Raw genomic sequence first — 20884 nt, 5'->3', positions numbered from 1 at the left:
CACATACAAGACTTGGGAAAAATTCAACCCCTTCTACCAATGAGAAAATGAACCAAATGTGCCATCAAATGGTGAATGAGCAGCAAACAATTTGTGAAACAAGAAACAAGAATCAACAACTAATATACAATAGTTATAAACATTCTTGGGCCAAATACCACATTTAATTATAAAAAAATATCATATGTTAAATTAGGCAGAGAAAAGAAGGTCTTGTATCTCCAAAGCAATGATTCACAATGGATTTGACAACAGGCTCAAAATATAGTTTAGCTAGACTTCTCAGAGGGATCATCCTTCATCATTTCCCTGTTCAATGAGAAATACTACTGCCATCTATTACACTATTATGCAGATACTTTTTTTTAAAGATTTTATTTATTTATCAGAGAGAGATGGGGGAGAGAGCGAGCACAGGCAGACGGAATGGCAGGCAGAGGCAGAGGGAGAAGCAGGCTCCCTGCTGAGCAAGGAGCCTGATGTGGGACTCAATCCCAGGACGCTGGGATCATGACCTGAGCCAAAGGCAGCTGCTTAACCAACTGAGCCACCCAGGCGTCTCATCCAGATACTTTTTTGATCCCTTGAGAAATCAATACATTCCACACTACCCACATACTTTTTATTGTGTAGACTTTAGAAGCAGGAAAAATGCCTCAATTACCATTTTTATTGTCAACACATAACACAGTGCCTGTCACATAGCAAGCAATCAACAAACATTTGCTGAATGAATGCGCGAGTGCTTATTATGAGCCAGGCATTATGTTAGCAGCTAACAAAATTCTCTAAAATTCAGTAATTTTCAGAATTCTCTGTTGGCTGTTCTTGGTGTAATGAGAATGATTAATAGGAAAAGCTGAATAAGAGAAACACAGCTCAGTTGAAAGCGTAGCTTCCTAATAGTTACTAACAATGATGAAACAGAACCCCAGAAAATATATGAGATACTACTGTTCCTTCCAAAACTGATCCGGCTTACAAATCCTACACAAAATTTAATTAAATAAAAAAAATGAATAAAGACAAATGAGCCTCAGGTGAATTATGGACATAATTTTTATTTAAGCATGGGCTTTTTAGCTTGGCTCACCCTACAGGACAACCTTTCAGTTAGGTTAATAGAGAGTTCAGGGCTTACAGGGCCATTATAATGTTGCTGGTGTTGGTACAGCTTCATCAGAAGGTATGCTTATGACCCGCAGGAAAAACAATCCACAAAGAGAACACAATGAAAACATCCACTGTTTTACAAATCACTCTGTTACCACAGACACGAAATGGCAGTTACTGTTAGTAAATCAGCCACAGAACACTTTAAAAGAACCTTTAGACAAGGAGCTGGGAACTTTGTGGGAAATAGGGTTTTCATCCACAATTTTTAAGTAGAAAATATTTCAAGGTCAAGCATTTTTCTTATCCACAAAACAACGCTAAACCAACATACATTTTAAGGAGTAGATTAAAGGAGATACAATATCTTTACAACTATCTTCTTGAGTAGGTATTTCAACGAATTTTCTGCAGAATATAAGTAGCCGGAAATTCAGCAGCAAAATATTGCAACGTAACAAGTAAATACAGTGTCAATGTGTTATACTGTAGAAGAGAATACATAAAGGAACAAACGATGATAATTTAATCATAGAAAACATGATAAAGAGTTGAAATACAGTCCACTTAAATAGCTTTGTGACCAAGAATGTTAGATTCTGTACTAAACGCCATTTTAAACATAAAAATCTCTTAAATTTTTGTGCTTAAACTTTTTTTTTCTGTTAAACTATCTCTTATTTTTAATACTGCCACTGTAACTGATATTACAACAGATCACAATTTTCACGGACACAGCAACATGAAGACATTTACTTATGAGAAAATAAGTCACTTATCATTAGTTCACAGTGTGGGAAAGTGGTGTACACTCGGTCATGAGAAGGGCTTTCAGTTAGTCACCAAGTCCTTCACAAGAATTTTCCTGATATCAGATGCTGTGCGCGATTTAAAAGAACAGGAAGCAACACATCACATGTCGGAAGGAAAAATAAATGTTTTGATTCTTCATGGGTATCGTCTAAGTGACCTTCGTCTTCTGTTGTAGAAGTGCCTGAGCCCATGTTGTCGTGAAAAATTCATCATGTAATTTTGTTTGCGAGTGCTGTTCAAATCGGAAAGGACAGAGGCAGAGCATATAAGTCCCACCATGGAAAGCACAATCTAGGCTATGTTCTAAGTTACCCTGCTATTTGTCTGAAAATTTTCATTGTTAATAGGTCATGCTGGTAGTGCTACCCCAGGACAGGATAATTAAAGGTTGACACCTGTATTCACTGCCTTTGGCTTTGAAGAAATCCCCTTCTTTTCATTAGTGAGCTCCAAATCGGGGTGGGGGAGGGAAGGTAACTTATCTTGATTCACAGTGAAAGTGGATTGAAATTGTTTTGGCTTTTTGAATTTTATTCGTGAACTTTTTCTGAACACTTGGACGGATTTCATTTGAGAGGAAGTGGGTGCTGTACCCATCACCTTATTTAGACACATCTTTAACAAGTAGGAAACATAACTTTAGCAAACTTTCTCATTCGAACTTAAAAAGCAAAAACCAAGTTGTTAGTTGAATCAGCTTGACCTTCCTATTTCATCAGACTCAGGTGCAAAATAAAGTAAGTTTTTCTCACGGCCGTCCACAAACAGTAAGCCTTTGGGGTCTAGAAACATAGTCTTATGAAAAAGACACTCCATTGGAAAAAAGATCGTAATATGCTAAGAAAGCGTATAGATTGTATAATTGTGCATGTATTGTGTATATATTTCCTCCACATACATACATACGTACATACTGTACGTGAAGCTGATAAAAATACTGAAAATGGATTTTCAGAGTCTGTCAGAAACTGCACAATATTGGTAGAGAAAGCTATTAAAAGTTTTGGTATGGAAAATATACTTCACAAAGGATCATATCGACATCACTGAAAAGAATCTCACTCCTTTCACACACTGGCTTGAGTGACAACATATCTCTATGTGGCATTAGAATGTGGTTTTGAAATGTGAACCTATCAATATTTTTCAAATTCACTGAGTCTCTTCAGTGCTTTCTGGACACAGAGTTTTTTCCTTCTTAATTTCATGGAAACATAAAATGCTTCTGGAGTGGGATGATGTCATGTGCTGTGATTCCACTGTGAAGGTCAATATGACATGAACTTGAGTCAGGATAAAGAGGAGGCAATGGGTGATTTTTGTACCGAGCAGCATATTCTGGGTTATTAATGATCAATATATTAGGCAAGGTGTCAAATGTTTTACCTAGTATATTATACTAGGTATTATATTTAAACACATTATACTAACATTTGTAATACACAAAAACCTTTAAAATTAGGGTTTTATAGTTTGAGCATTAGAAAATTTATAATAAAATGTCTCCAAGGAAAATGACATAAAAAATAACATGATTCACATAAAGTGAATGTCATCAGATAAGCTTAATCAAAAAGCAATAGCATCTCTACTGAAAACCTGATAAAAAGACAGACTCACAGTGATATATTTTATAAAATAAAATGAAGTGCTAATAACATTCTACTCTGGTTTTCTATTTTATCAAAGTGCAAGAAACAGGACACCTGAGTGGCTCAGTTAGTTAAGCATCTGCCTTAGGCTCAGGTCATGATCCCAGGGTCGAGGGATGGAGCCCTGCATCTGGCTCTCTGCTCAGCGGGGAGCCTGCTTCTCCCTCCCTCAGTCTTCCCCCTACCCCAGGCTTGTGCTCTCTCTCTCTTTCTCTCTCTTGCTGTCTCTCTCAAACAAGTAAGTAAAATCTTTTAAAAGATGCTGGGAACTGGGGCACCTGGATGGCTCAGTCGTTAGGCGTCTGCCTTCCGTTCGGGGCATGATCCCAGAAGCCTGAGATCGAGGCCCGCATGGGGCTCCCTGCTCTGCAGGAAACCTGTTTCTCCCTCTGCCCCTCCCCCTGCTTGTGTTCCCTCTCTCGCTATGTCTCTATCAAATAAATAAATAAAATCTTTAAAAAAAAGTTGCTGGGAACTATAGAAAGGCAGCTATAAGATTTATCTTCATTTGCTTTACTCCCCATCCTTTCTTCCCTGATACGACAGTGTTACATATATCAAAAAAGTCACTGGTTTTAATCTCATAGTTGAAGATGAAATGAATTTATCCACTATTTACCATCAGCTGTAAGTACTAATTGCTGCCTAGGTACAAAAGAAGAGCAGTGACCTTTTAGTCTTGAACTAATTAGTCGTGAAGGAATCAAGGGTTAGGAGAAAGAATCCGGTTACCTCTTTCATTACAAAATGCTGGTTCTGGCACTAGCCATCTTCCTCCCAGCATGGTAGGTCACTTTGTAGCCCTTTCCTGCGTTATTATAGTGGCCCCCTAAACTAGCCACCTCATTTTCTCTCCTTATGGAAAAAAACACTGCTGCAAAGAAACCATGAGATCCTGAGAATGTATCACCGAACACACAATGGTATGCACGTGTGTGCATGTCTTCCCACATCCATAGGGCGCATTTGGCACACCAGTCTCAGTGAACATTCCCTCAAATGCTGGCTTTACCTTGGTAACAAGCCACTCACAGTCCTTTTGTCCATGGACCCACATCTAAGCCAACTTAGCCAGATACTTCAAGTTCTCTAGGATTTCATCTTATTCTGTTTGTCAAGTCCTTTCTTCTACTACATTCCCATGCAGACCCCTTATTCAAACTCATCCGGAACCTTTTCCATCTGTCTCACTGGTCAACCCCTTACATCACTTCTTAAATTTCTACATTTTTTCCCCAAGAATCACCTTTTATGTATTACTCGCTGAAGGGATTTCCCCCCAACTTTCAACCCTCATAGTGCTCATCTTCTGCTTTGGCTGGAAATCAACTGTGTTCTTTTGGGGGAGTGGCCTGTCCCCCACTCCCCCCACCCCCACACCATAGAACTGAGCCTCCTGCCTCACCCGTGGGTGGTCAAGGCATGTCTGTTGAACTTTTGGTGACTTACTGATTGGACTCCTGTTGTAAATCATTACTCTTTAACTATAAAGAATAATTGCAAAGTTAAAGCAATGAAAATTATTCTGTTGAAAACACGTTTAAATATATAAGGTACTCAGAGAATTTAAAATGGTTAAAGTAGTTTACATAGAAAAAACTTGTAACACTCAAGATATTTAGTTATCCCAATGCAACCTAAATTGACATGAAAGTGACCTCAGTACATGGGAACAAAGGAACATTCAATTTTTAACAAAAAGTGATATGTGTGTTTAATTGTTTTAAATCAACTTCTCTAATAGAATGATTGACTCATTATCCTCCATCATTATATATAAGAAAATAAATATTAACGGGTTACAGATCTTTAATACCTTGACAGTCCAGCATGGAAGCTTATGTCTCATTTAGGAGGCATTTTGATTCACTGGATACCTTTTAATTTTGAATATATTTAAATATCAGCAACGTATCTTTGGATCCCTGTGAATGCTGATGCACACATGTGTTTGCTATAGATGCCTCATGTTTCTCTAGTCACATTAAAAATGGCCACATTTTCAAAGCACTTTTGAAACTAACTAGTTCTTTCATATGTAAAATATAAGTATATCTGGAGTCTGTTAGGTCAGACTCTAAAGAAGCAGGTTTCTCCAGTTCAAAACGTTTTTAAAATCAAGCACTGTGGGAAATTATACCAAACTGCTGTCTGCCTCTTAGGCCATTTAATAAACTAATGTGGTCATTAAACAGGAATTGTGGCTTCTACAATGTCTAACTTACAGGACTGGGCAATCTTAAGCTGAAATAGCTCATGTTTACTTATGTATTTATTTTTTTTTGTGGAGCCTGTTTTTGTCCCTGATACAATGTAGATATATAGTTACAGAAAACCTTATAACCAAACTAGTAACAGGTGTGATGGAATTAAGATTTGTTTTTCCAGCGCAGTTACAGGGGAAAGTAATTTTTTATTGTAAGTCCACTGCAGGTAGGTAATGTTTATCCCAAGGTATATCAACTACACTCCTTGACCTGTCAACTTGCTCTGGCTGTGCATAGAACTCAGTCCATTTTAAAATTCTCCTATTGTTAGTCCTTGAAAGAAGGGAGAATGAACACCAGTGGCATCTTGGAAATGCTAACTTAAATGTCCATTATCGCTGAGTGAGTTTAGGAACTTAGATGATATGGAAATATAAGATACTTCTTCTTTTCTGCATGGGAAATGCAGATATTCCAAGAATTTTCAAGAATGACTGTGCTCTTTTGAACTGTTGCTCACTAAAACCACTATCTTGGTCATTAATTATTAGGAAAAAATCCAGTTGATTTTGAATGGGTTCTAATGGAAATGGGAAAGATAGAGACTTGGTGGAAGTAATTTGAGCTCATAGAAGTGTAGGTATTTTTACTGATATGTAATTAATTTACTTATTACCAAAACATATGATGCAATAAATAACACCTCAGATGAATGCAGAAGTAAGAACTCAGGGGACTGTCGTATCTTCCAAAGAAATATTGGTGAGGGTCAGATGAGGAGCTGCTGTTCAAACTAATCAATGAAACTCCCCTGCACAGAGGATGCTCAATACTTCATTTTCAAGACCATGCATTTTCAGGAAGTCTTCACAGAAATAAGTGTAGGCTCATGTTATCTCACAAATGTTGAAGATTTCATGTTTATTTTCTCTGCTCAGGGGGAAAGAGAATATCTGGTAACGTGTGCGCAGGGAGTTTTAAGGACTAAATGGAAACTTTTAGCATAAAATGCGGATGATTAATAAATGAAAATCATTTTAACTTCTTTCCTAAGTCTAAAAGTATTTTCATTAGAGGACAAATGCAGCTATATATTAAGGAGGGCAAATCTTACCTAAGGATAGGATCTAGAGCTCACAAATATTTTAAAGTCCACTACTTTCTGCCAATTCACTTATTTAGAATAGAATTAAAAAGTCAAGTGACCCTCGTGCATCTCCAGCACAATAGATCTTTTGAAAGACATTACATTTAATCAGAGCCCCTAGGTCTTTGGCACAGATTTCTAGTTTTAATTTCCTTTCACAACAAACTTATAAACTATGAGCACTTCAAAAGCACCGAATACAGTCAAATTTGTCACCCAATGAAGCAAGGCTGATTAGCGCTCTGTCTACGTTGTTTTGTCCAGTATTTGCATGTACATTAGAGAATTGCCACAAGGTTGCTGAACCCTGAGTTAACTTGATATAGGCTTCAAATGTCCCAGTGTATCTCAGTATCATATATAACTTTGTTTTCACACTATATCTTTTTAATTGCAAAGGTCTTCGACAACACTTCTGTTAACGTAGGTAACACTGATGAAACTATTAGTCTATGGTTACCCAGAATTAGTAAGAGGACTTACCTTACTCTAGTGGAAAACCAATGACAGCAAATAATGAAATATAACACAAGTTAAAAAATGCCTTTCAATGCATGCAGCACTGTGATTAGTCATAAAAGTCTGATCAGGTTTAGATGCAATATAGGATTTTTCATCTCTTTTGAAAATAAAAATTAAAGAAGTTAATTCTTATTCTTTGATACCTAATATATACATATATTTAACTTTTTAATGTAATGCAACATGCAATATTTGCTCATAACCATATGTCAAGGTACATGTAGCTTAGTACTACATTTGGCATAAATGTTGCATATAAAGCATAAATATGAAAGTAGCAGTTAATTACTGACATTAATTTTACTATCTGTTTTTTTCAATTATTCACATTTTAGAAAATCCTTATTTCTGAATATATTAAGGAATGGGCTTTAAAAAAATGCAGAAGTCCTCTATGTCAGATAACACAGTCAAATTAATAAAGGATAAATATGCTTTGCAACAAATGTACTCTGCTCATTTCTAGAAATCATTTGTGCCAAAAATGACAGTATTTTGATAATGAATAGCATGAGGGGATGGTCATGATGGTACTGCTATTATTAAAATCTGATAGATGCGTTTAAGACCATAGTTAGCAACATACTGGTTTTCATTCCCAGTAAATGTGGTAAAATTTCAATTCTTAGTAAATCAATTCACAAAGGCTCTTTACTGAGCAATTTGCTTTCAAGGTACACATGCAAAAATTGGCCCACTTCATTATACAAATGACAGGTTGTGACTTAAACACGTACACAAAAAAAATGTGATGTGTGAATGAAATGCATAGTTGGGTGAGGGAGATTCTTAGGATAGAAGAATGAGTGCCCAACAGAAAAGATTAGAACCCCAAATTTTCTTTTATCCTAAGAAGAACCCCACCAGCATGGATCTTGTGAGGGGTCTGCCCAAGTGTGTTCACAAACATTTACTGAAAAATGTTCTATACTAGCAAGTGAATTCAGAGAAATTAGGTTTCTGACATGATTGTCAGTGACTGTATTAGACTACATTGTTCAGACTTTACAGAATAAGGTTTTTTGGTAAGCTAGTGAGGCTGGAAGAAACTCATCTGTCAATTCAATCCACCTGTTTTATGCCAGAATAGTGGGGCCCAATCGTCACAAAGTGCTTTTCGTGGGCAGGTTTTCTTGAAAAACATCACGAAAATGAAAAGATTTCACTCTCAAACAAGCATAAAGCATAAACTAACTTTGCTTGTTAAATGCTAAATGGTGCTTTTTATCTTCATGGTGTGGGGCCTGTTACTCCGTACATCCATATTTATGAAATACAAATCCTTGCATATGGAGCATGTTAGAATTAAACCGTTAGATTACACATTTATTATGTATGTTGTCAATTTCGGATGCATTCCTAAACCTCAAAATATATTCAAAAGTGCTGAATTTGTTCTCATCAAACTCTTTTCTCTTCTTTGTTAATTTGGGCAGTAGTGAGGTTAAACTCAAGATACCATGCGTGACCACAATTTTTCTTTCTAGGGATTTTTAGCATGTGTCCTTAGTGCACATGCACAGAAGCAAAACTATGGTACTAAAACTAGATTAAGGCCAGTCTGCACTCAGAAAAGAAAATATGTTCTAAAAATGTAATGGTTTTTCAACCATTAGTTGCAAAAACATATTAGCAGCCCCCTTTGTGGTAATCTGTTAGGGGAGGGCTTGTATCTCTTTTGATTTGTATCCCAGTCTCCTCTCCCGTCCACACTTGAGGAGTTAGCCATTCTAGTTTATGTAACTAAATGTTATCATATAAAAGCATAGTGAATTTGAGGATATTTTGAATTATTAGGGATATATGGGCGTATTCTATTTCTAAATATACATCCACTGTAGCAAAATTATAATTGGTAATATTTGTGAATCATCAAATGAACCTTGGATAGTTTCTTTGTGCCTCATTTGGTTGAAAGACACTCTGGAAAATTATTGTGATTTACTTTTCTGAATTTTCTGGACCTTTCTTTTTTATTTTAAGCTCATCAAGTGAATAACTTGAAGTAATTATTCTATAGAGCTTCAATAGCATATTAATTAGTAAATGCCTTAAAAGTTTTGACTCTTCTGAAAAGAAGTACTTGAAAGGGTACAGTGGTATATGGAGAAATGTTAAATCCCAAGACAAGAGCAAAATATCACAAAGATAGTTCTGAAAATATAATTTCTCTGTATTGGTATTTCTCTCCCCCCCGCAAAAAAGAAAGAAAACCAAGTGACTCCTTTAATTTTAACAAGTTTTAAAAATATCATTAAAGAGACAGTATTTGCTTCTAAAATTACATGTGTATTATATAAAAATAAAATTATATGGTGATATGTGTGAAGCTATAATTTTTTTTTATTATTCACTGAATATTTTTATATTATTCACTGAAAGTATTCATGGGTGGCGATGCTCTTTCCTCACTCAAAATGTTTCAGTGTCCTGAAAGTCTGAGAGAATCGGGCAGAGTAAGAGCAGAAAGGTGCCTGGTAAGTGATAGATTCTTGAAAGTACTAAAAGTCTGGAGATGGATTGAAAGTGAAGTCTTTACAAATACAGATTATTTCTCCAGAAAAATACGGGAAACAATAGGTATGATTGATAGGATAGATTCCAGAGAACCTGAACTTGATTCTTCCAGTAATGTCATGATGCTGGCGGCTGCTTCTAAAAATTAATACCAACACCAGGTATTCTTGAACAGGGAACAAAGAACAGAGTTCTGTTTCAAAGCTGCAAAGGGGTTGTTTCATACCAGGGCAAGATATTTGCACAGCTGAGCCCACTTGCTCTTTAACTCTGTCTAAGGAAGGGTATGACGGTGATGATAAGCCTCTGAAATCTGAAACTGACAACTGAAATTGCTTGGCTGGGTGGCAGAAGAACTATCTACTCGCACCCATGCTATGCCTACCCCAGGGTGTATTAGCTGCCTTCTCTTGAGGACTGTCAGGTTTTGAAGTTTCCATAGGAGTTGGTAATGCTTTGTCAGGCACAGGAAGCCCCATTAATGTAAACTAACTTGGCAAGAGACTTGAAAGACAGAAAGTGTTTATTGACTCTAACTCCAATTCTCAACCAGTTTATTAGAATCACCCGAGGTGCTTTTATAAAAAGACTGATGCTCAGGTCCCACTGTGGATCAGTTTAAATCATCTTCGGGGATATTTCCTCCCCCAGGCTCCCAAGTGATTCTGGTGTTGGATCAGACTGAGAAGTGCTGCTCTGAAGGGCGAGTAGTTAGGGCAGAAAGGCTCTGGGGATGGTTTTTCGGTCTATTTGGACACATTTCTGGCCTTATCATATGTAGATATGTATTCATTTTAGAGCCCAGGTATTCTCCTGGAAGCATGTATTCTGAGGAAGTCAGTGTCTCAGTAAAACTCAGCCTCATAAAGATCCAAATGAGTGTGGACTTTTATTTTAAACTTCAACTTTGTCTTGTGGAGGCAGAGCCCAGCAAGTTGTCCAAAGCAGCAGAGCGCACAGTGGGGGCTTGTGTGGGGACCAAGTTGTTCTTGGATTTGGGGGTTGATATGGATGCCATGCAAGCAGGTGCCTCAGTGAAAACTAAGACGAGGGCTAACTCAAGACTGGAAAATTCAGCTCATGGCTATGATTGAAAGAAAACAAATCTGGTAGTTTGCCTACCAATCGATCATTTAAGTTTGCTTTCAAAATGACTGAAATCAGCCAAAGGACTGATTTCATTTTCGGTTTGGTAAACAGAATGAACATTTGAACCTATCTACCGAGAAGATTCGCCTCTCCTTGCCAACCACTTGGAGCCATCAGTCCGAACCCGTCGAGACATAAGCATTCCAGTTCTACAGGAACTAGATTGTTAGAGAAAAAGCAAGTCATCTCTCTGCAGAACAGTCAACCCGGCTAGGTGAGAGCGGTGCCAACTTTATCGTACAGGAGAAACCACAGGGGAACACCTTCCACATGCTCCGTGCGGGGGTTGGTCAGGGGGACTCTGAAACCACAAATTCCTTGCTCTGGTGGCGACTGTGGCATTTCACAGAAGAATGCCTTGGGCATCTGTGGCTCAGACAGGTGTTTGTAACTGGGCGCCTTAGCTAGAAATAGACCCCTTCTCTGTTCAGGATATCATGCCATTTTATAAGGCAACCCAGATGTGACAAGGACATTGTTTCCCATTTATCTCAGGACTTTTGTGTCACCCAATTTCACTAATGTGGTCGAATCTGCAGATACGTCTTTTGCTTATTAAAGTTTTCTAAGGCATATTAAATTATTTTGGGACTTTCCTATTTCAGGTTGACTCGAGCTACAAATAGCAGTTGTGGAAAGGGAGAAGACCAAAGTCTCCTGGGGGCTTCTTATCAGGAACGGTTGTTACTGAATTAAGAAGCATGCCATAGCAAAGGAATATCAAACCTTCCTGAAATGGACAAGGGAGCTATCTATCAGATACTCACAGGACAACTTCCACATGGTCCAAAGCCCATTGATCATGACCTGTTCCATTGTGGCGAGGTTGCCACCAGCGCAATAAAACTCCTTTCATCCGTGCCTCCCTGGGTCACAGAAGGACAAAGAGGTTAGCTGCTAGAAGACAAACTTCTGGTATGCCATTTCCAGACCTCGAAGATAATAGGCCCGTCTAACTCAACATGACTGAGCGTATGAATTCGGATTCACTTAGTTCACGGTACCCTTTTGAGCAGTGTTAAATTTCATTGGTGACTCAGGGATCTGGAATCTGTTTCCCTCTCCCTCCCAGCTTCCCCTCACTCCAGGAGCAGCTGGAAGAGCATCGAATTTGGTCCATGTCCGGGCCATGCCTTCTGCATGAGAGGTGCTGAGCTAGAACTGGGGGTGCGGTGCTCAACCAAAGGGACCCCATTGCCTAGCCTCAGAAAACCTGCAGAAGAGTGCACCAGAAAATTAAAAACGTTCTTCTCTAAAAGACTAGAAATCCCCGTCAGAGAAAGGGAAATCAGCAAAAAGCGCCCCTGCATTTTCTTGTTAGGTTCTCTTCTCTCGTGAGCCCGCACCCCCACCCCGCGCCTCACAGGGAGCAGCGACACAACTCTGGAGATCTGGGTTCGTCAGGGTTCTGCCGCCACCTGCTTGGGTGGGGTCGGCACAGTAACCTCAAGCTCCGAGCTCCATCTCACGGATTTCTGGTGATCGGGCCACTTACAGGGGCACGTTGTAGGACACCCTCTGCGCCTGCGTGAAATCCTTGGGCTGGTGCTGCGCGATGACGTGCCACGTGATGCCGTTGTTGACGCTGTACTGTAGCAGCACCGCCTTGTCCACGGCGTGTGGGCCGCTCACGTCGCTGTTGCAGCTGTCTGTCTGGGACGTGCTCCCAATTTGCAGAACAAACATGATTTTGCTGCAAATACAGGGAAATGCATGTCAGACAGTAGTAGATGAGTTCTAGTTTTTTTTTTTTTTAAACCTTTCCTGATCCTAAAGTCCATCACTTCTGAGCTGAAAGAGTAGAAATGGAAGCATCCCGTTTTAGGAGTAAGGCATGTAAATAAACTAATGTATTTATATTAATCTTTACTTCCTACCTATGAGAAATAATCTCAGAAGGTGGGCTTTCTACACCAAGAGAACAATTTTGACTTCTATTCTCTGGAAGGTAAAATGGGCCAAATAGGCATGAGGAGATAGAGAGGACTAGGAACAAAACCACAATATTTATGCTACATACTTTTTTTTTTTTTAAACCAAACAGCTCCAAGCTGAACAGCATCTGCACAAGGATAAATCATTAGGTCTATTTTAGGAGAGGCTGTCTGGAGATCAGAAAAGAGGGAAAGCTGAGTTGGATATGCAGGCTCTGGACCGTACCTGTGATTCTGTTTGAAGTGTCTTTTTGCTCTTTACAGGCATTCTTGCCCTCAGAAGACACAGTTTTTAAACACAGGGAATCTATTCTAATAAGAGTCCTAGTGATTAATAGAGTGGTGCCATTTACAGGAGCTGGTGACATAAGGCAGCAAACTTAACACTTGTAAATTCATAAAAACAAACTTGCTTGCACAACACGGTGTGCAATTATTTGTTAAGCAGCTACTTGTTGCTGTATATGGGGTCAAGGGAAACATCAGGCTGTCCGCAGATTAAGTCCATCTTTCTGGCGGGAAAACATGGGATGGGTGACTGTAACTTCTGGCACCTCTGTGGTTACCACAAAGGACTTAATTGTATTTTCATTGTTTATCACACCGAAAGACACTAAACTTGCCTTTCTGCTTCTGAAAATACATCACGAATGTTTTCCAAAGTCAAAAGCCTTGAGTAAATTATGTGTACATTTTTATTAACCAAGCATCTGATTCTCAATGTCCTCGTAGCTCTGGAACACCTTGCAGTAGTCAGGGAATACTCTAGCCAGCACTTTGCAGTCTTCATGGACCCTTGGAATCTTTTTTCTGAATTATACAGACAGAAAGTCATGTTTGCATGGATAAGGTGGCAGAGCTGGGAAGGAGCAGGTGGGGAAGGGAATCCAACCTTCCTGGGGTCCTTCTGTCTCTGTCACTTCCCAAGTCGATTTGCACAGTCCCCATCCACTCTGCTTTCCATTAATAAGCAGTTCCGAGAACATTTTGAAAGTTCCCATCTATCCTCCATTTCTGTTTATTGTAACCATGTATGCTAAATATAGTTATATGTTTGCCTGATTATAAATCTACTCCATAGATACATTTGTATTTACATACTTGTAATTAGTCAACATGAAATTATCTATAGAGTGATCTACAGCCCATTTAACATTTTTTTGTTATTTTTTTTAACTTTACTGAGATCTGATTGACATAAAACATTGTATAGGCTTAAGGTATACAGCACATTGATTTTATCCACATCAGTTTTTATTTTTGGCCACTTCTCCTGGCTTATGCCTATGTCACCACCACTCAGCCAGAATACGTGAAGAAAAACAAGGTAGTTCTACAATAAATTGAAGCAAAGCATAACTCTGAGTGGGGAAAACATTGCTTTCTCCTACCAAATTCAAGTGACATTTAGGTCTCCACTGCTTTGTGACACCCATGCTGTGAAGTTCATGGTTATATTTGACAGAGAGCAGAAAGTGACCAGTCTTGTGGCCAGTTCTGGGTCTGAACTACAACACAGGAGTTTGGTTACCTTGCTCGGGTGAGATCCAGAGGCTTGGTGGCTGCCTGTCGTATCTGACAGCCATTAAAATAGAGTGAGTCTCCATGGGCGTAGGGTGCCAGCTGCCCACAGCCACTTCCTATCACGCCACCTTGGATGGTCTCCCAGTTTGCTTCAGTGACTCTTGCTGACTCGAAATTATCTTTGATATAGCTGGGAAGATCATGACTGAAAACAGAGCAATCATCACCTAGAGGGAAGGGAATAATTGCAAAAGTTAGCTAAAAGAAGTGGCATCATTAAAGACGATTTTTGGCTTAATCCATTATTGTTACTATAAGAGCAACAACATACTAGGCAGATACAGACTCCCAGAAATAAATGTTTTCTTTGTATTGGAGCAATTATTGGCTTATGTTCTTTTTTAAAATTTATTTTTATTTCTTATTTATTTTTAAAGACTTTATTTATTTGACACAGAGAGATCACAAGTAGGCAGAGAGGCAGGCAGAGAGAAAGAAGGGGGGGAAGCAGGCTCCCTGCTCAGCAGAGAGCCCAACGCAGGACTCAGTCCCAGGACCCCGAGATCACGAACCTGAGCCGAAGGCAGGCTTAACCCACTGAGCGACCCAGGCACCCCTGGCTTATGTTCTTGAAAAAAATCCCACTTTCTCTGAGTGAATGTGTGCTACACTGTGTAGGGGCTAATGTACTTACTGCTCACATGAATCGACTATATAAATACCCAGCATCGGGCCTACAAGTTTACCAATGATGGGTCTTGCAGGAGAGCTCTCACCCTGGCATGAGAAGCCAACCTAATTTCTTTCTCCCCAGCATGCCTTTGCAGCAGGAAATAGGATAAGTCATGTTCTTGTTCTTCCAGCTCTATACTTGAGTCTTGAGAGCAGAGTCTGCATTTTATTCATTGCTGGGTTCTGGCACCTAACACAATACTTAGCACATGTAAGATATGCAATAACAAGATGATATAAATAAATGAGTGGTGAATAGGCTGGAAGGATGAGAACACTGAGCTGAAATATTGGCATTTAAGAGAGAACATTAGCAAATGTGTATGTGTTTGCATTCGCCCTTGATTTGAACAGAACAACTTCCCTAAACATCTATAATAGTTCTATATCAAAAGGTCATGGCTCTAGCTCTGTGGATCAGGGGAGAGGGCAAATTCCAGACATCTGGGACTCCTTGTGAGACATATGATTTGTTCATGTGTCTAAAGTTCAAGGTGTCCAGCTAATACATGGACAGATACAGGTGGTCTCAGTGGTAATGAGACCAGAGGAAAGAGATCATGGCTAAGTAATTTCTGACATGAGAGGTGTGCAGTCGTGTACATTAATCATACTCATTTCATTTGGAGGCCAGGAAATAGCATCAACAAGCAAATCTAACTATATTCTACTCCAGAAGTCAAATCTGTGGATTTTTCCATTGTAAAAACTTACTATTAGGGAAGTTGTATAATTTTGCTCCTCTTTGGATTAATCTCCCAGTTATGGGAGACAGCAAAGTTGACTGGAAAGAACTGAGTAATGGTCATCTTTCTGACACTGACTAGCTGTGTCATCTTGGGCAAGTCACTTAAGTTCCCTGAGTCTCAGTTTCTTTACCCATGAAGTGGGAATAATTATATTAACCACAGCTAACTTATGGGGATATCATAAGTCGTAAATGACTGCTGAATAAATAGGGGGACACTGTGTAAGTAGTAAAGTACAAGGCAATGTAAGAATTCATTCAAAAAGGATTCACTGAGCATTGCTATATGCCAAGTATTAGGCACGGAGGATATTATGGTGGTTCTGTAGACTCTGTAACAACAGAAACCTGTTGGAAACCCTGCATCAGAGGAAAGCAGACTGCAGGCCTTCTCTCAGGCCAAGGAAACAGTTTCCTATGATGTTAGGGGTTGAGTAGATAATCAGTCCCAAATCATATACTTGGCTTCTAGAAGCCCAAGCAGTAAAAAGTTTTTTTTTTTTTCTTCTTCTTCTTTTTTTTTGTGTGTGTGTGTGTGTGTGTATGTGTGTTTGTGTGTGTGTGTGAGAGAGAGAGAGAGAAAGAGAGAAAGCAACCTAGAAAACAGAATATATTGAATCATCAGCTACATCTTGGGAGGATGGGGCAGCTGCTACTGGAGAGACTGAGAAAGGAATACCGGCAAAGTATCCAGGGATGGGCAGCCAGGACAGGAAGGAAAGAGGCCCAGAAGTGAAAATAAAGTGTTGGGGGTAGTGGTTGAGTCAGGGAGTTATATAGAGAATGGGGAATGTGAAGTGCTATAGATTTTATATTATTTTTAAAAGATTTTATATTATTTTTAAAAGATTTTATTTATCTATTTAGAGAGTGCATGAGCAGGGGGAGGGGCAGAGAGAGAGGGAGAGAGGATCTTAAATGGGCTCTACGTGCAGCGTGGAGCCTGACATGGGGCTCCATCTCACGACCCTGAATCATGACCTGAGCCGAAATCAAGAGTCGACCATCTAACTGATTGAGCCACCCAGGCAGGTGCTCAGAATTCTGCATTTAAAAAATACTTTAAGGAACACGGCAGAAAATTATCCTTGACACTTCATTCCAAAGATAAAGAATGCTGTGATCAAACGGTGTGTCATCCACCCCAAATCCCTCAGGGCTGGAGTTTTTCTTTGTGGCCTTTTGCTTTTTTAAATTTTTAAAAAAAGATTTTATTTATTTATTTGACAGAGAGAGCACAAGCAGGTGGAGTGGCAGGCTCTCTGCTGAGCAGGGAGCCCGATGCTGGACTTGATCCCAGGACCCTGGGACCATGATCTGAGCTCCCCCAGGTGCCCCACCCCTCCTGATGGTCTTTGTATATGTGTTGATGTGAGGAGAGCCTCATGGTCTTTTGTATTAAAAGTGACAGCCTGGGATTCAAACCTTGGAAACTTTCATCACAGATGCAGACGGCGCCCGTGGTGCAGTATCCGTGCCCACTGCAGAGCCTGGGGCAAGCCTCTCCGATGTACACGTGGTCGATCGCCCAGCTTTGCTTCTCCGTTTCTTCCCCCTTCTGGATCCAGCGGAACTGTGTTGCACTAGAAGTCCAGAGAGAGCAGGAGGGTTCAATAGCCTGTTATTTCCTGTGGCTGTGTCCCTCCTCCAGCCCTGGGAATGGGGACTATTTCTGAGAAAAGGATGCCCCCAAGCTTCTCCTTGAAGCCCCCAAGTCAATGGGAGTGAACATGTACCCCCTCAGACTCTGGGGATATCTCTCAAAATGCCATTCTGGAAGCTTGTACCTTCCCTGAGGGTTTGATGTGAATTTCCTATTCTATTCCATAATCAATTTGTGTCCCTTTTTCTTCTTATTGAGGTATATCATTTTCCAAATTTTTGAGTAAAGTGAATGCTGCTCTAGGAAGATCGCACTCTATCATGTTTAGCCTGTGGCTTCGTGTAATCAAACCAGCCCTGCATACCCCAGAGGGTATCTGTATATGGGATGAGGAGTGCAGCTTTTGGGAATCACAGAACACTTGAGCAGATACGGTGCTAACTCCAGGTCTTTGAGTGTCTGTGATTTGGGGCCTGTGATTGAGCTTGGCTTGTGCTGTGGTATTTTATCCAAAGCAAATCTGAGATCTGTAGCATTTACAGACAAGATCCTATGTCTTCCTATTTCTTCTTGGGACATGCCATTGCCATATGGGGACATGGGTTGGTGAAAGGAGGGAGAGGGTACCGCAGCTGTGATGGAAGGTCACTGCAGCAGCTCTGTAGAGACTGCCAGATAATCCCACCAAGTTTACCTTCGTATGCAATTTACCTGGAGGAGACATGGTCAGGCAGCTGAATGGTGATTCTTTTCCAGCTCGAGCTGTTGACAGAATTGTAGATGGTGGCTTCATGGAACTGGAAGGGGGAGCAGCCGATGCTGTTTGAAGAGGAAGGAAGGCACTGGGTCTGAACGAGCTGCCAGGAATCCGACCTGTGGAAACCAGAGAAGTTATGGTAGACAATTCTCAAGAGGAAATAGATGACTTGACTAATGTCAAAGTAACTCTTTGGGGTTGGGTTAAATTGAGGTATTTTTATGTAAGTTTTCTATTTCCTGTATATATTTATAAACACAATGAAAAGTAAAACTGAAAATAATTTCAAACAAGATATAACTCTTTACAAGCACAGGAATATATTCACAGATAATAGAATAAAATAATAGCATGCCCGCTACTGCATTCAAACGGCTTCCTCCTGGTATATTTATTACCAGAAATATACCTGCAGTTGATTGACAAAACTCTCTGTTTACCCAAACTTAACTCTCCATAATTCATTTTCAAAAGTGGTGGCGGGAGACAGGGCTCTCAACATCCCAATAAAGTAACTGCACTGGGTCAGACTTTTACTAGGCTTCAAGACATGTGACTCTGGCTGCAGCATATTTAGATCTTGTATTGATTTTAATTCTCATTAAGGTTGGTTGAAAATGAGCAACATGAATAAAAGAGAAATCTACTTTGAGGACAAACGTAGTCTCTTACTTAGTTTAAAAGACAAAAAAAATTTGTTGGCTTGCAGCCAGTCTAGTAGGAAAATGAGTTTTCTGAGTTTGAAGGAAATTTCTGAAAATAAGACATTCATGTAAGTTTTATATAAGGGAAATGAGTACATGTGAAATAAACATAAGCTGTACTTTTAATATAAAAGGTTGCTCCCCTGGAGTTGCTTTAAAAATAGACATCCATCTGAAGTTGTATTCAAGTTTGGAAGAACATAAAAATTTATTCCAGAATGATTTCACAAACCTTGCATCCTTAGTGTACTCCAACATTACGGAATGAAGGTCACCACAGGAAGTAGCTTCGCAACCTACCACAATCTAAAAGAAACATAAACGAAAACTGTGTACGGGGGAGATTAAATACCTGTCACTAATTAATTAAATCCCTCTCTCTAAATTATGCCTCTAATGGGAAATCAACAAATATTCGGAGCAGCTTTTACAGAGCAACCTGCCAGAATACCAATATTACCTTTTTTTTTTTTTTGAGTTCCGTTAAAAATATGCAACTTTGTGTGAAGATGAGAATCAAGGTTTAAAAAAAGCACTAATTCTCGGGGCGCCTGGGTGGCTCAGTCATTAAGCATCTGCTTTCAGCTCAGGTCATGATCCCAGGGTTCTGGGATTGAGTCCCTCATCAGGCTCCCTGCTCAGCAGGGAATACTGCTTCTCCCTCTCCCACTCCTCCTGTTTGTGTTCCCTCTCTCACTGTGTCTCTCTCTGTCAAATAAATAAATCTTTTTTTAAAAAAAGTATTTATTCTAATCAAGAGCTGGTTGTTTTAAATGATGAGATTGATAAGCCTTTAGTTAGACTCCTCAAGAAAAAGAGAGAGGATGTAAATAAATAAAATCAGAAATCAAAGAGAAGAAATAACAACTGACATCACAGAAATACCAGGGTTATAAAAGAATACTATGAAAAATTATATTCTGACAAATCGGACAACATGGAAGAAATGGATAAATTCCTAAAAATATATACTCTTCCAAAAACGAATCAGGAAGAAAGAGAAAATGTCAACAGACTGATTATAAGTAACAAAACTGAGGCAATAATGAAAAACTCTCCCAACAAACAAAAGCCCTCTCAGATGGCTTCATAGATGAATTCTACCAAATACTCAAAGAAGACTTAATATCTGTTCTTCTCAAACTATTCCAAAAAATAAAAGAGGAAGGAAAATTTCCAAATTTATTCTACGAGGCCAGCGTTAACATGATACCCAAACCAGACAGAGACACTACAGAAAAAGAAAACTACAAGCCAATATTCTTAAAAAAAAAAATTATTTATTTATGAGAGAGAAAGAGCACAAGCATATGTGAGTGGGGGGAGGGGCAGAGGGAGTGAATCCTCAAGCGGACTCCCTGCTAAACACAGAGCCCAATCCCACCACCTCTAAGATCACAACTTGAGCCAAAACCAAGATTGGAAACTTAACTGACTGAGATACCAAGCATCCCAGCCAATAAACTCTTTTTTTTTTTTTTTTTTAAAAGATTTTGTTTAACCGAGAGAGAGAGAGAGAGAGAGATCACAAGTAGGCAGGGAGGCAGGCAGAGAGAGGGGGGGAAGCATGCTCTCTGCTAAGCAGAGACCCCGATGTGGGGCTCGATCCCAGGACCCTGAGACCATGACCCAAGCTGAAGGCAAAGGCTTAACCCACTGAGCCACCCAGTAGCCCCCTCTTTTTTTTAATTTTTAAAGGTTTTATTTTTAAGTAATTTCTATAGCCAGCGTGGGCTTGAACTTAAAACTGAGATTAAAAGTT

At 39.5% G+C, this 20884-nt stretch overlaps 1 protein-coding gene across 3 annotated transcripts in view; it reads right to left on the bottom strand.

The window, feature by feature from the left end:
- Positions 1–1041: 1041 nt before the first annotated feature.
- RELN (reelin) overlaps positions 1042–20884 on the bottom strand; it is a 495439-nt gene continuing 475596 nt past the window's right edge. The window contains exons 58-65 of one of the 3 annotated variants that reach the window (XM_004739578.3): positions 19355–19428; positions 18373–18534; positions 17484–17641; positions 14586–14805; positions 12616–12813; positions 11888–11986; positions 7416–7421; positions 1042–2158 (exon numbers count right to left, since the gene is read on the bottom strand). In XM_004739578.3, coding sequence (XP_004739635.2) covers positions 2062–2158; positions 7416–7421; positions 11888–11986; positions 12616–12813; positions 14586–14805; positions 17484–17641; positions 18373–18534; positions 19355–19428 — 1014 coding nt within the window. In that variant the 3' untranslated portion in view covers positions 1042–2061. Of the gene's footprint in view, positions 2159–7415; positions 7422–7760; positions 11279–11887; positions 11987–12615; positions 12814–14585; positions 14806–17483; positions 17642–18372; positions 18535–19354; positions 19429–20884 lie in introns of those variants that run through there. The other 2 variants (XM_004739579.3, XM_045089693.1) reach the window with 2 other exon arrangements.

The sequence above is a fragment of the Mustela putorius genome, unplaced genomic scaffold, assembly GCF_011764305.1.
Source record: "Mustela putorius furo isolate JIRA1106 unplaced genomic scaffold, ASM1176430v1.1 tig00003845_pilon_pilon_pilon, whole genome shotgun sequence".
NCBI lineage: Eukaryota > Metazoa > Chordata > Mammalia > Carnivora > Mustelidae > Mustela > Mustela putorius.
The sequence above is the reverse complement of the archived record's forward strand: the minus strand, read 5'-3'. Positions and strand labels throughout refer to the sequence as shown.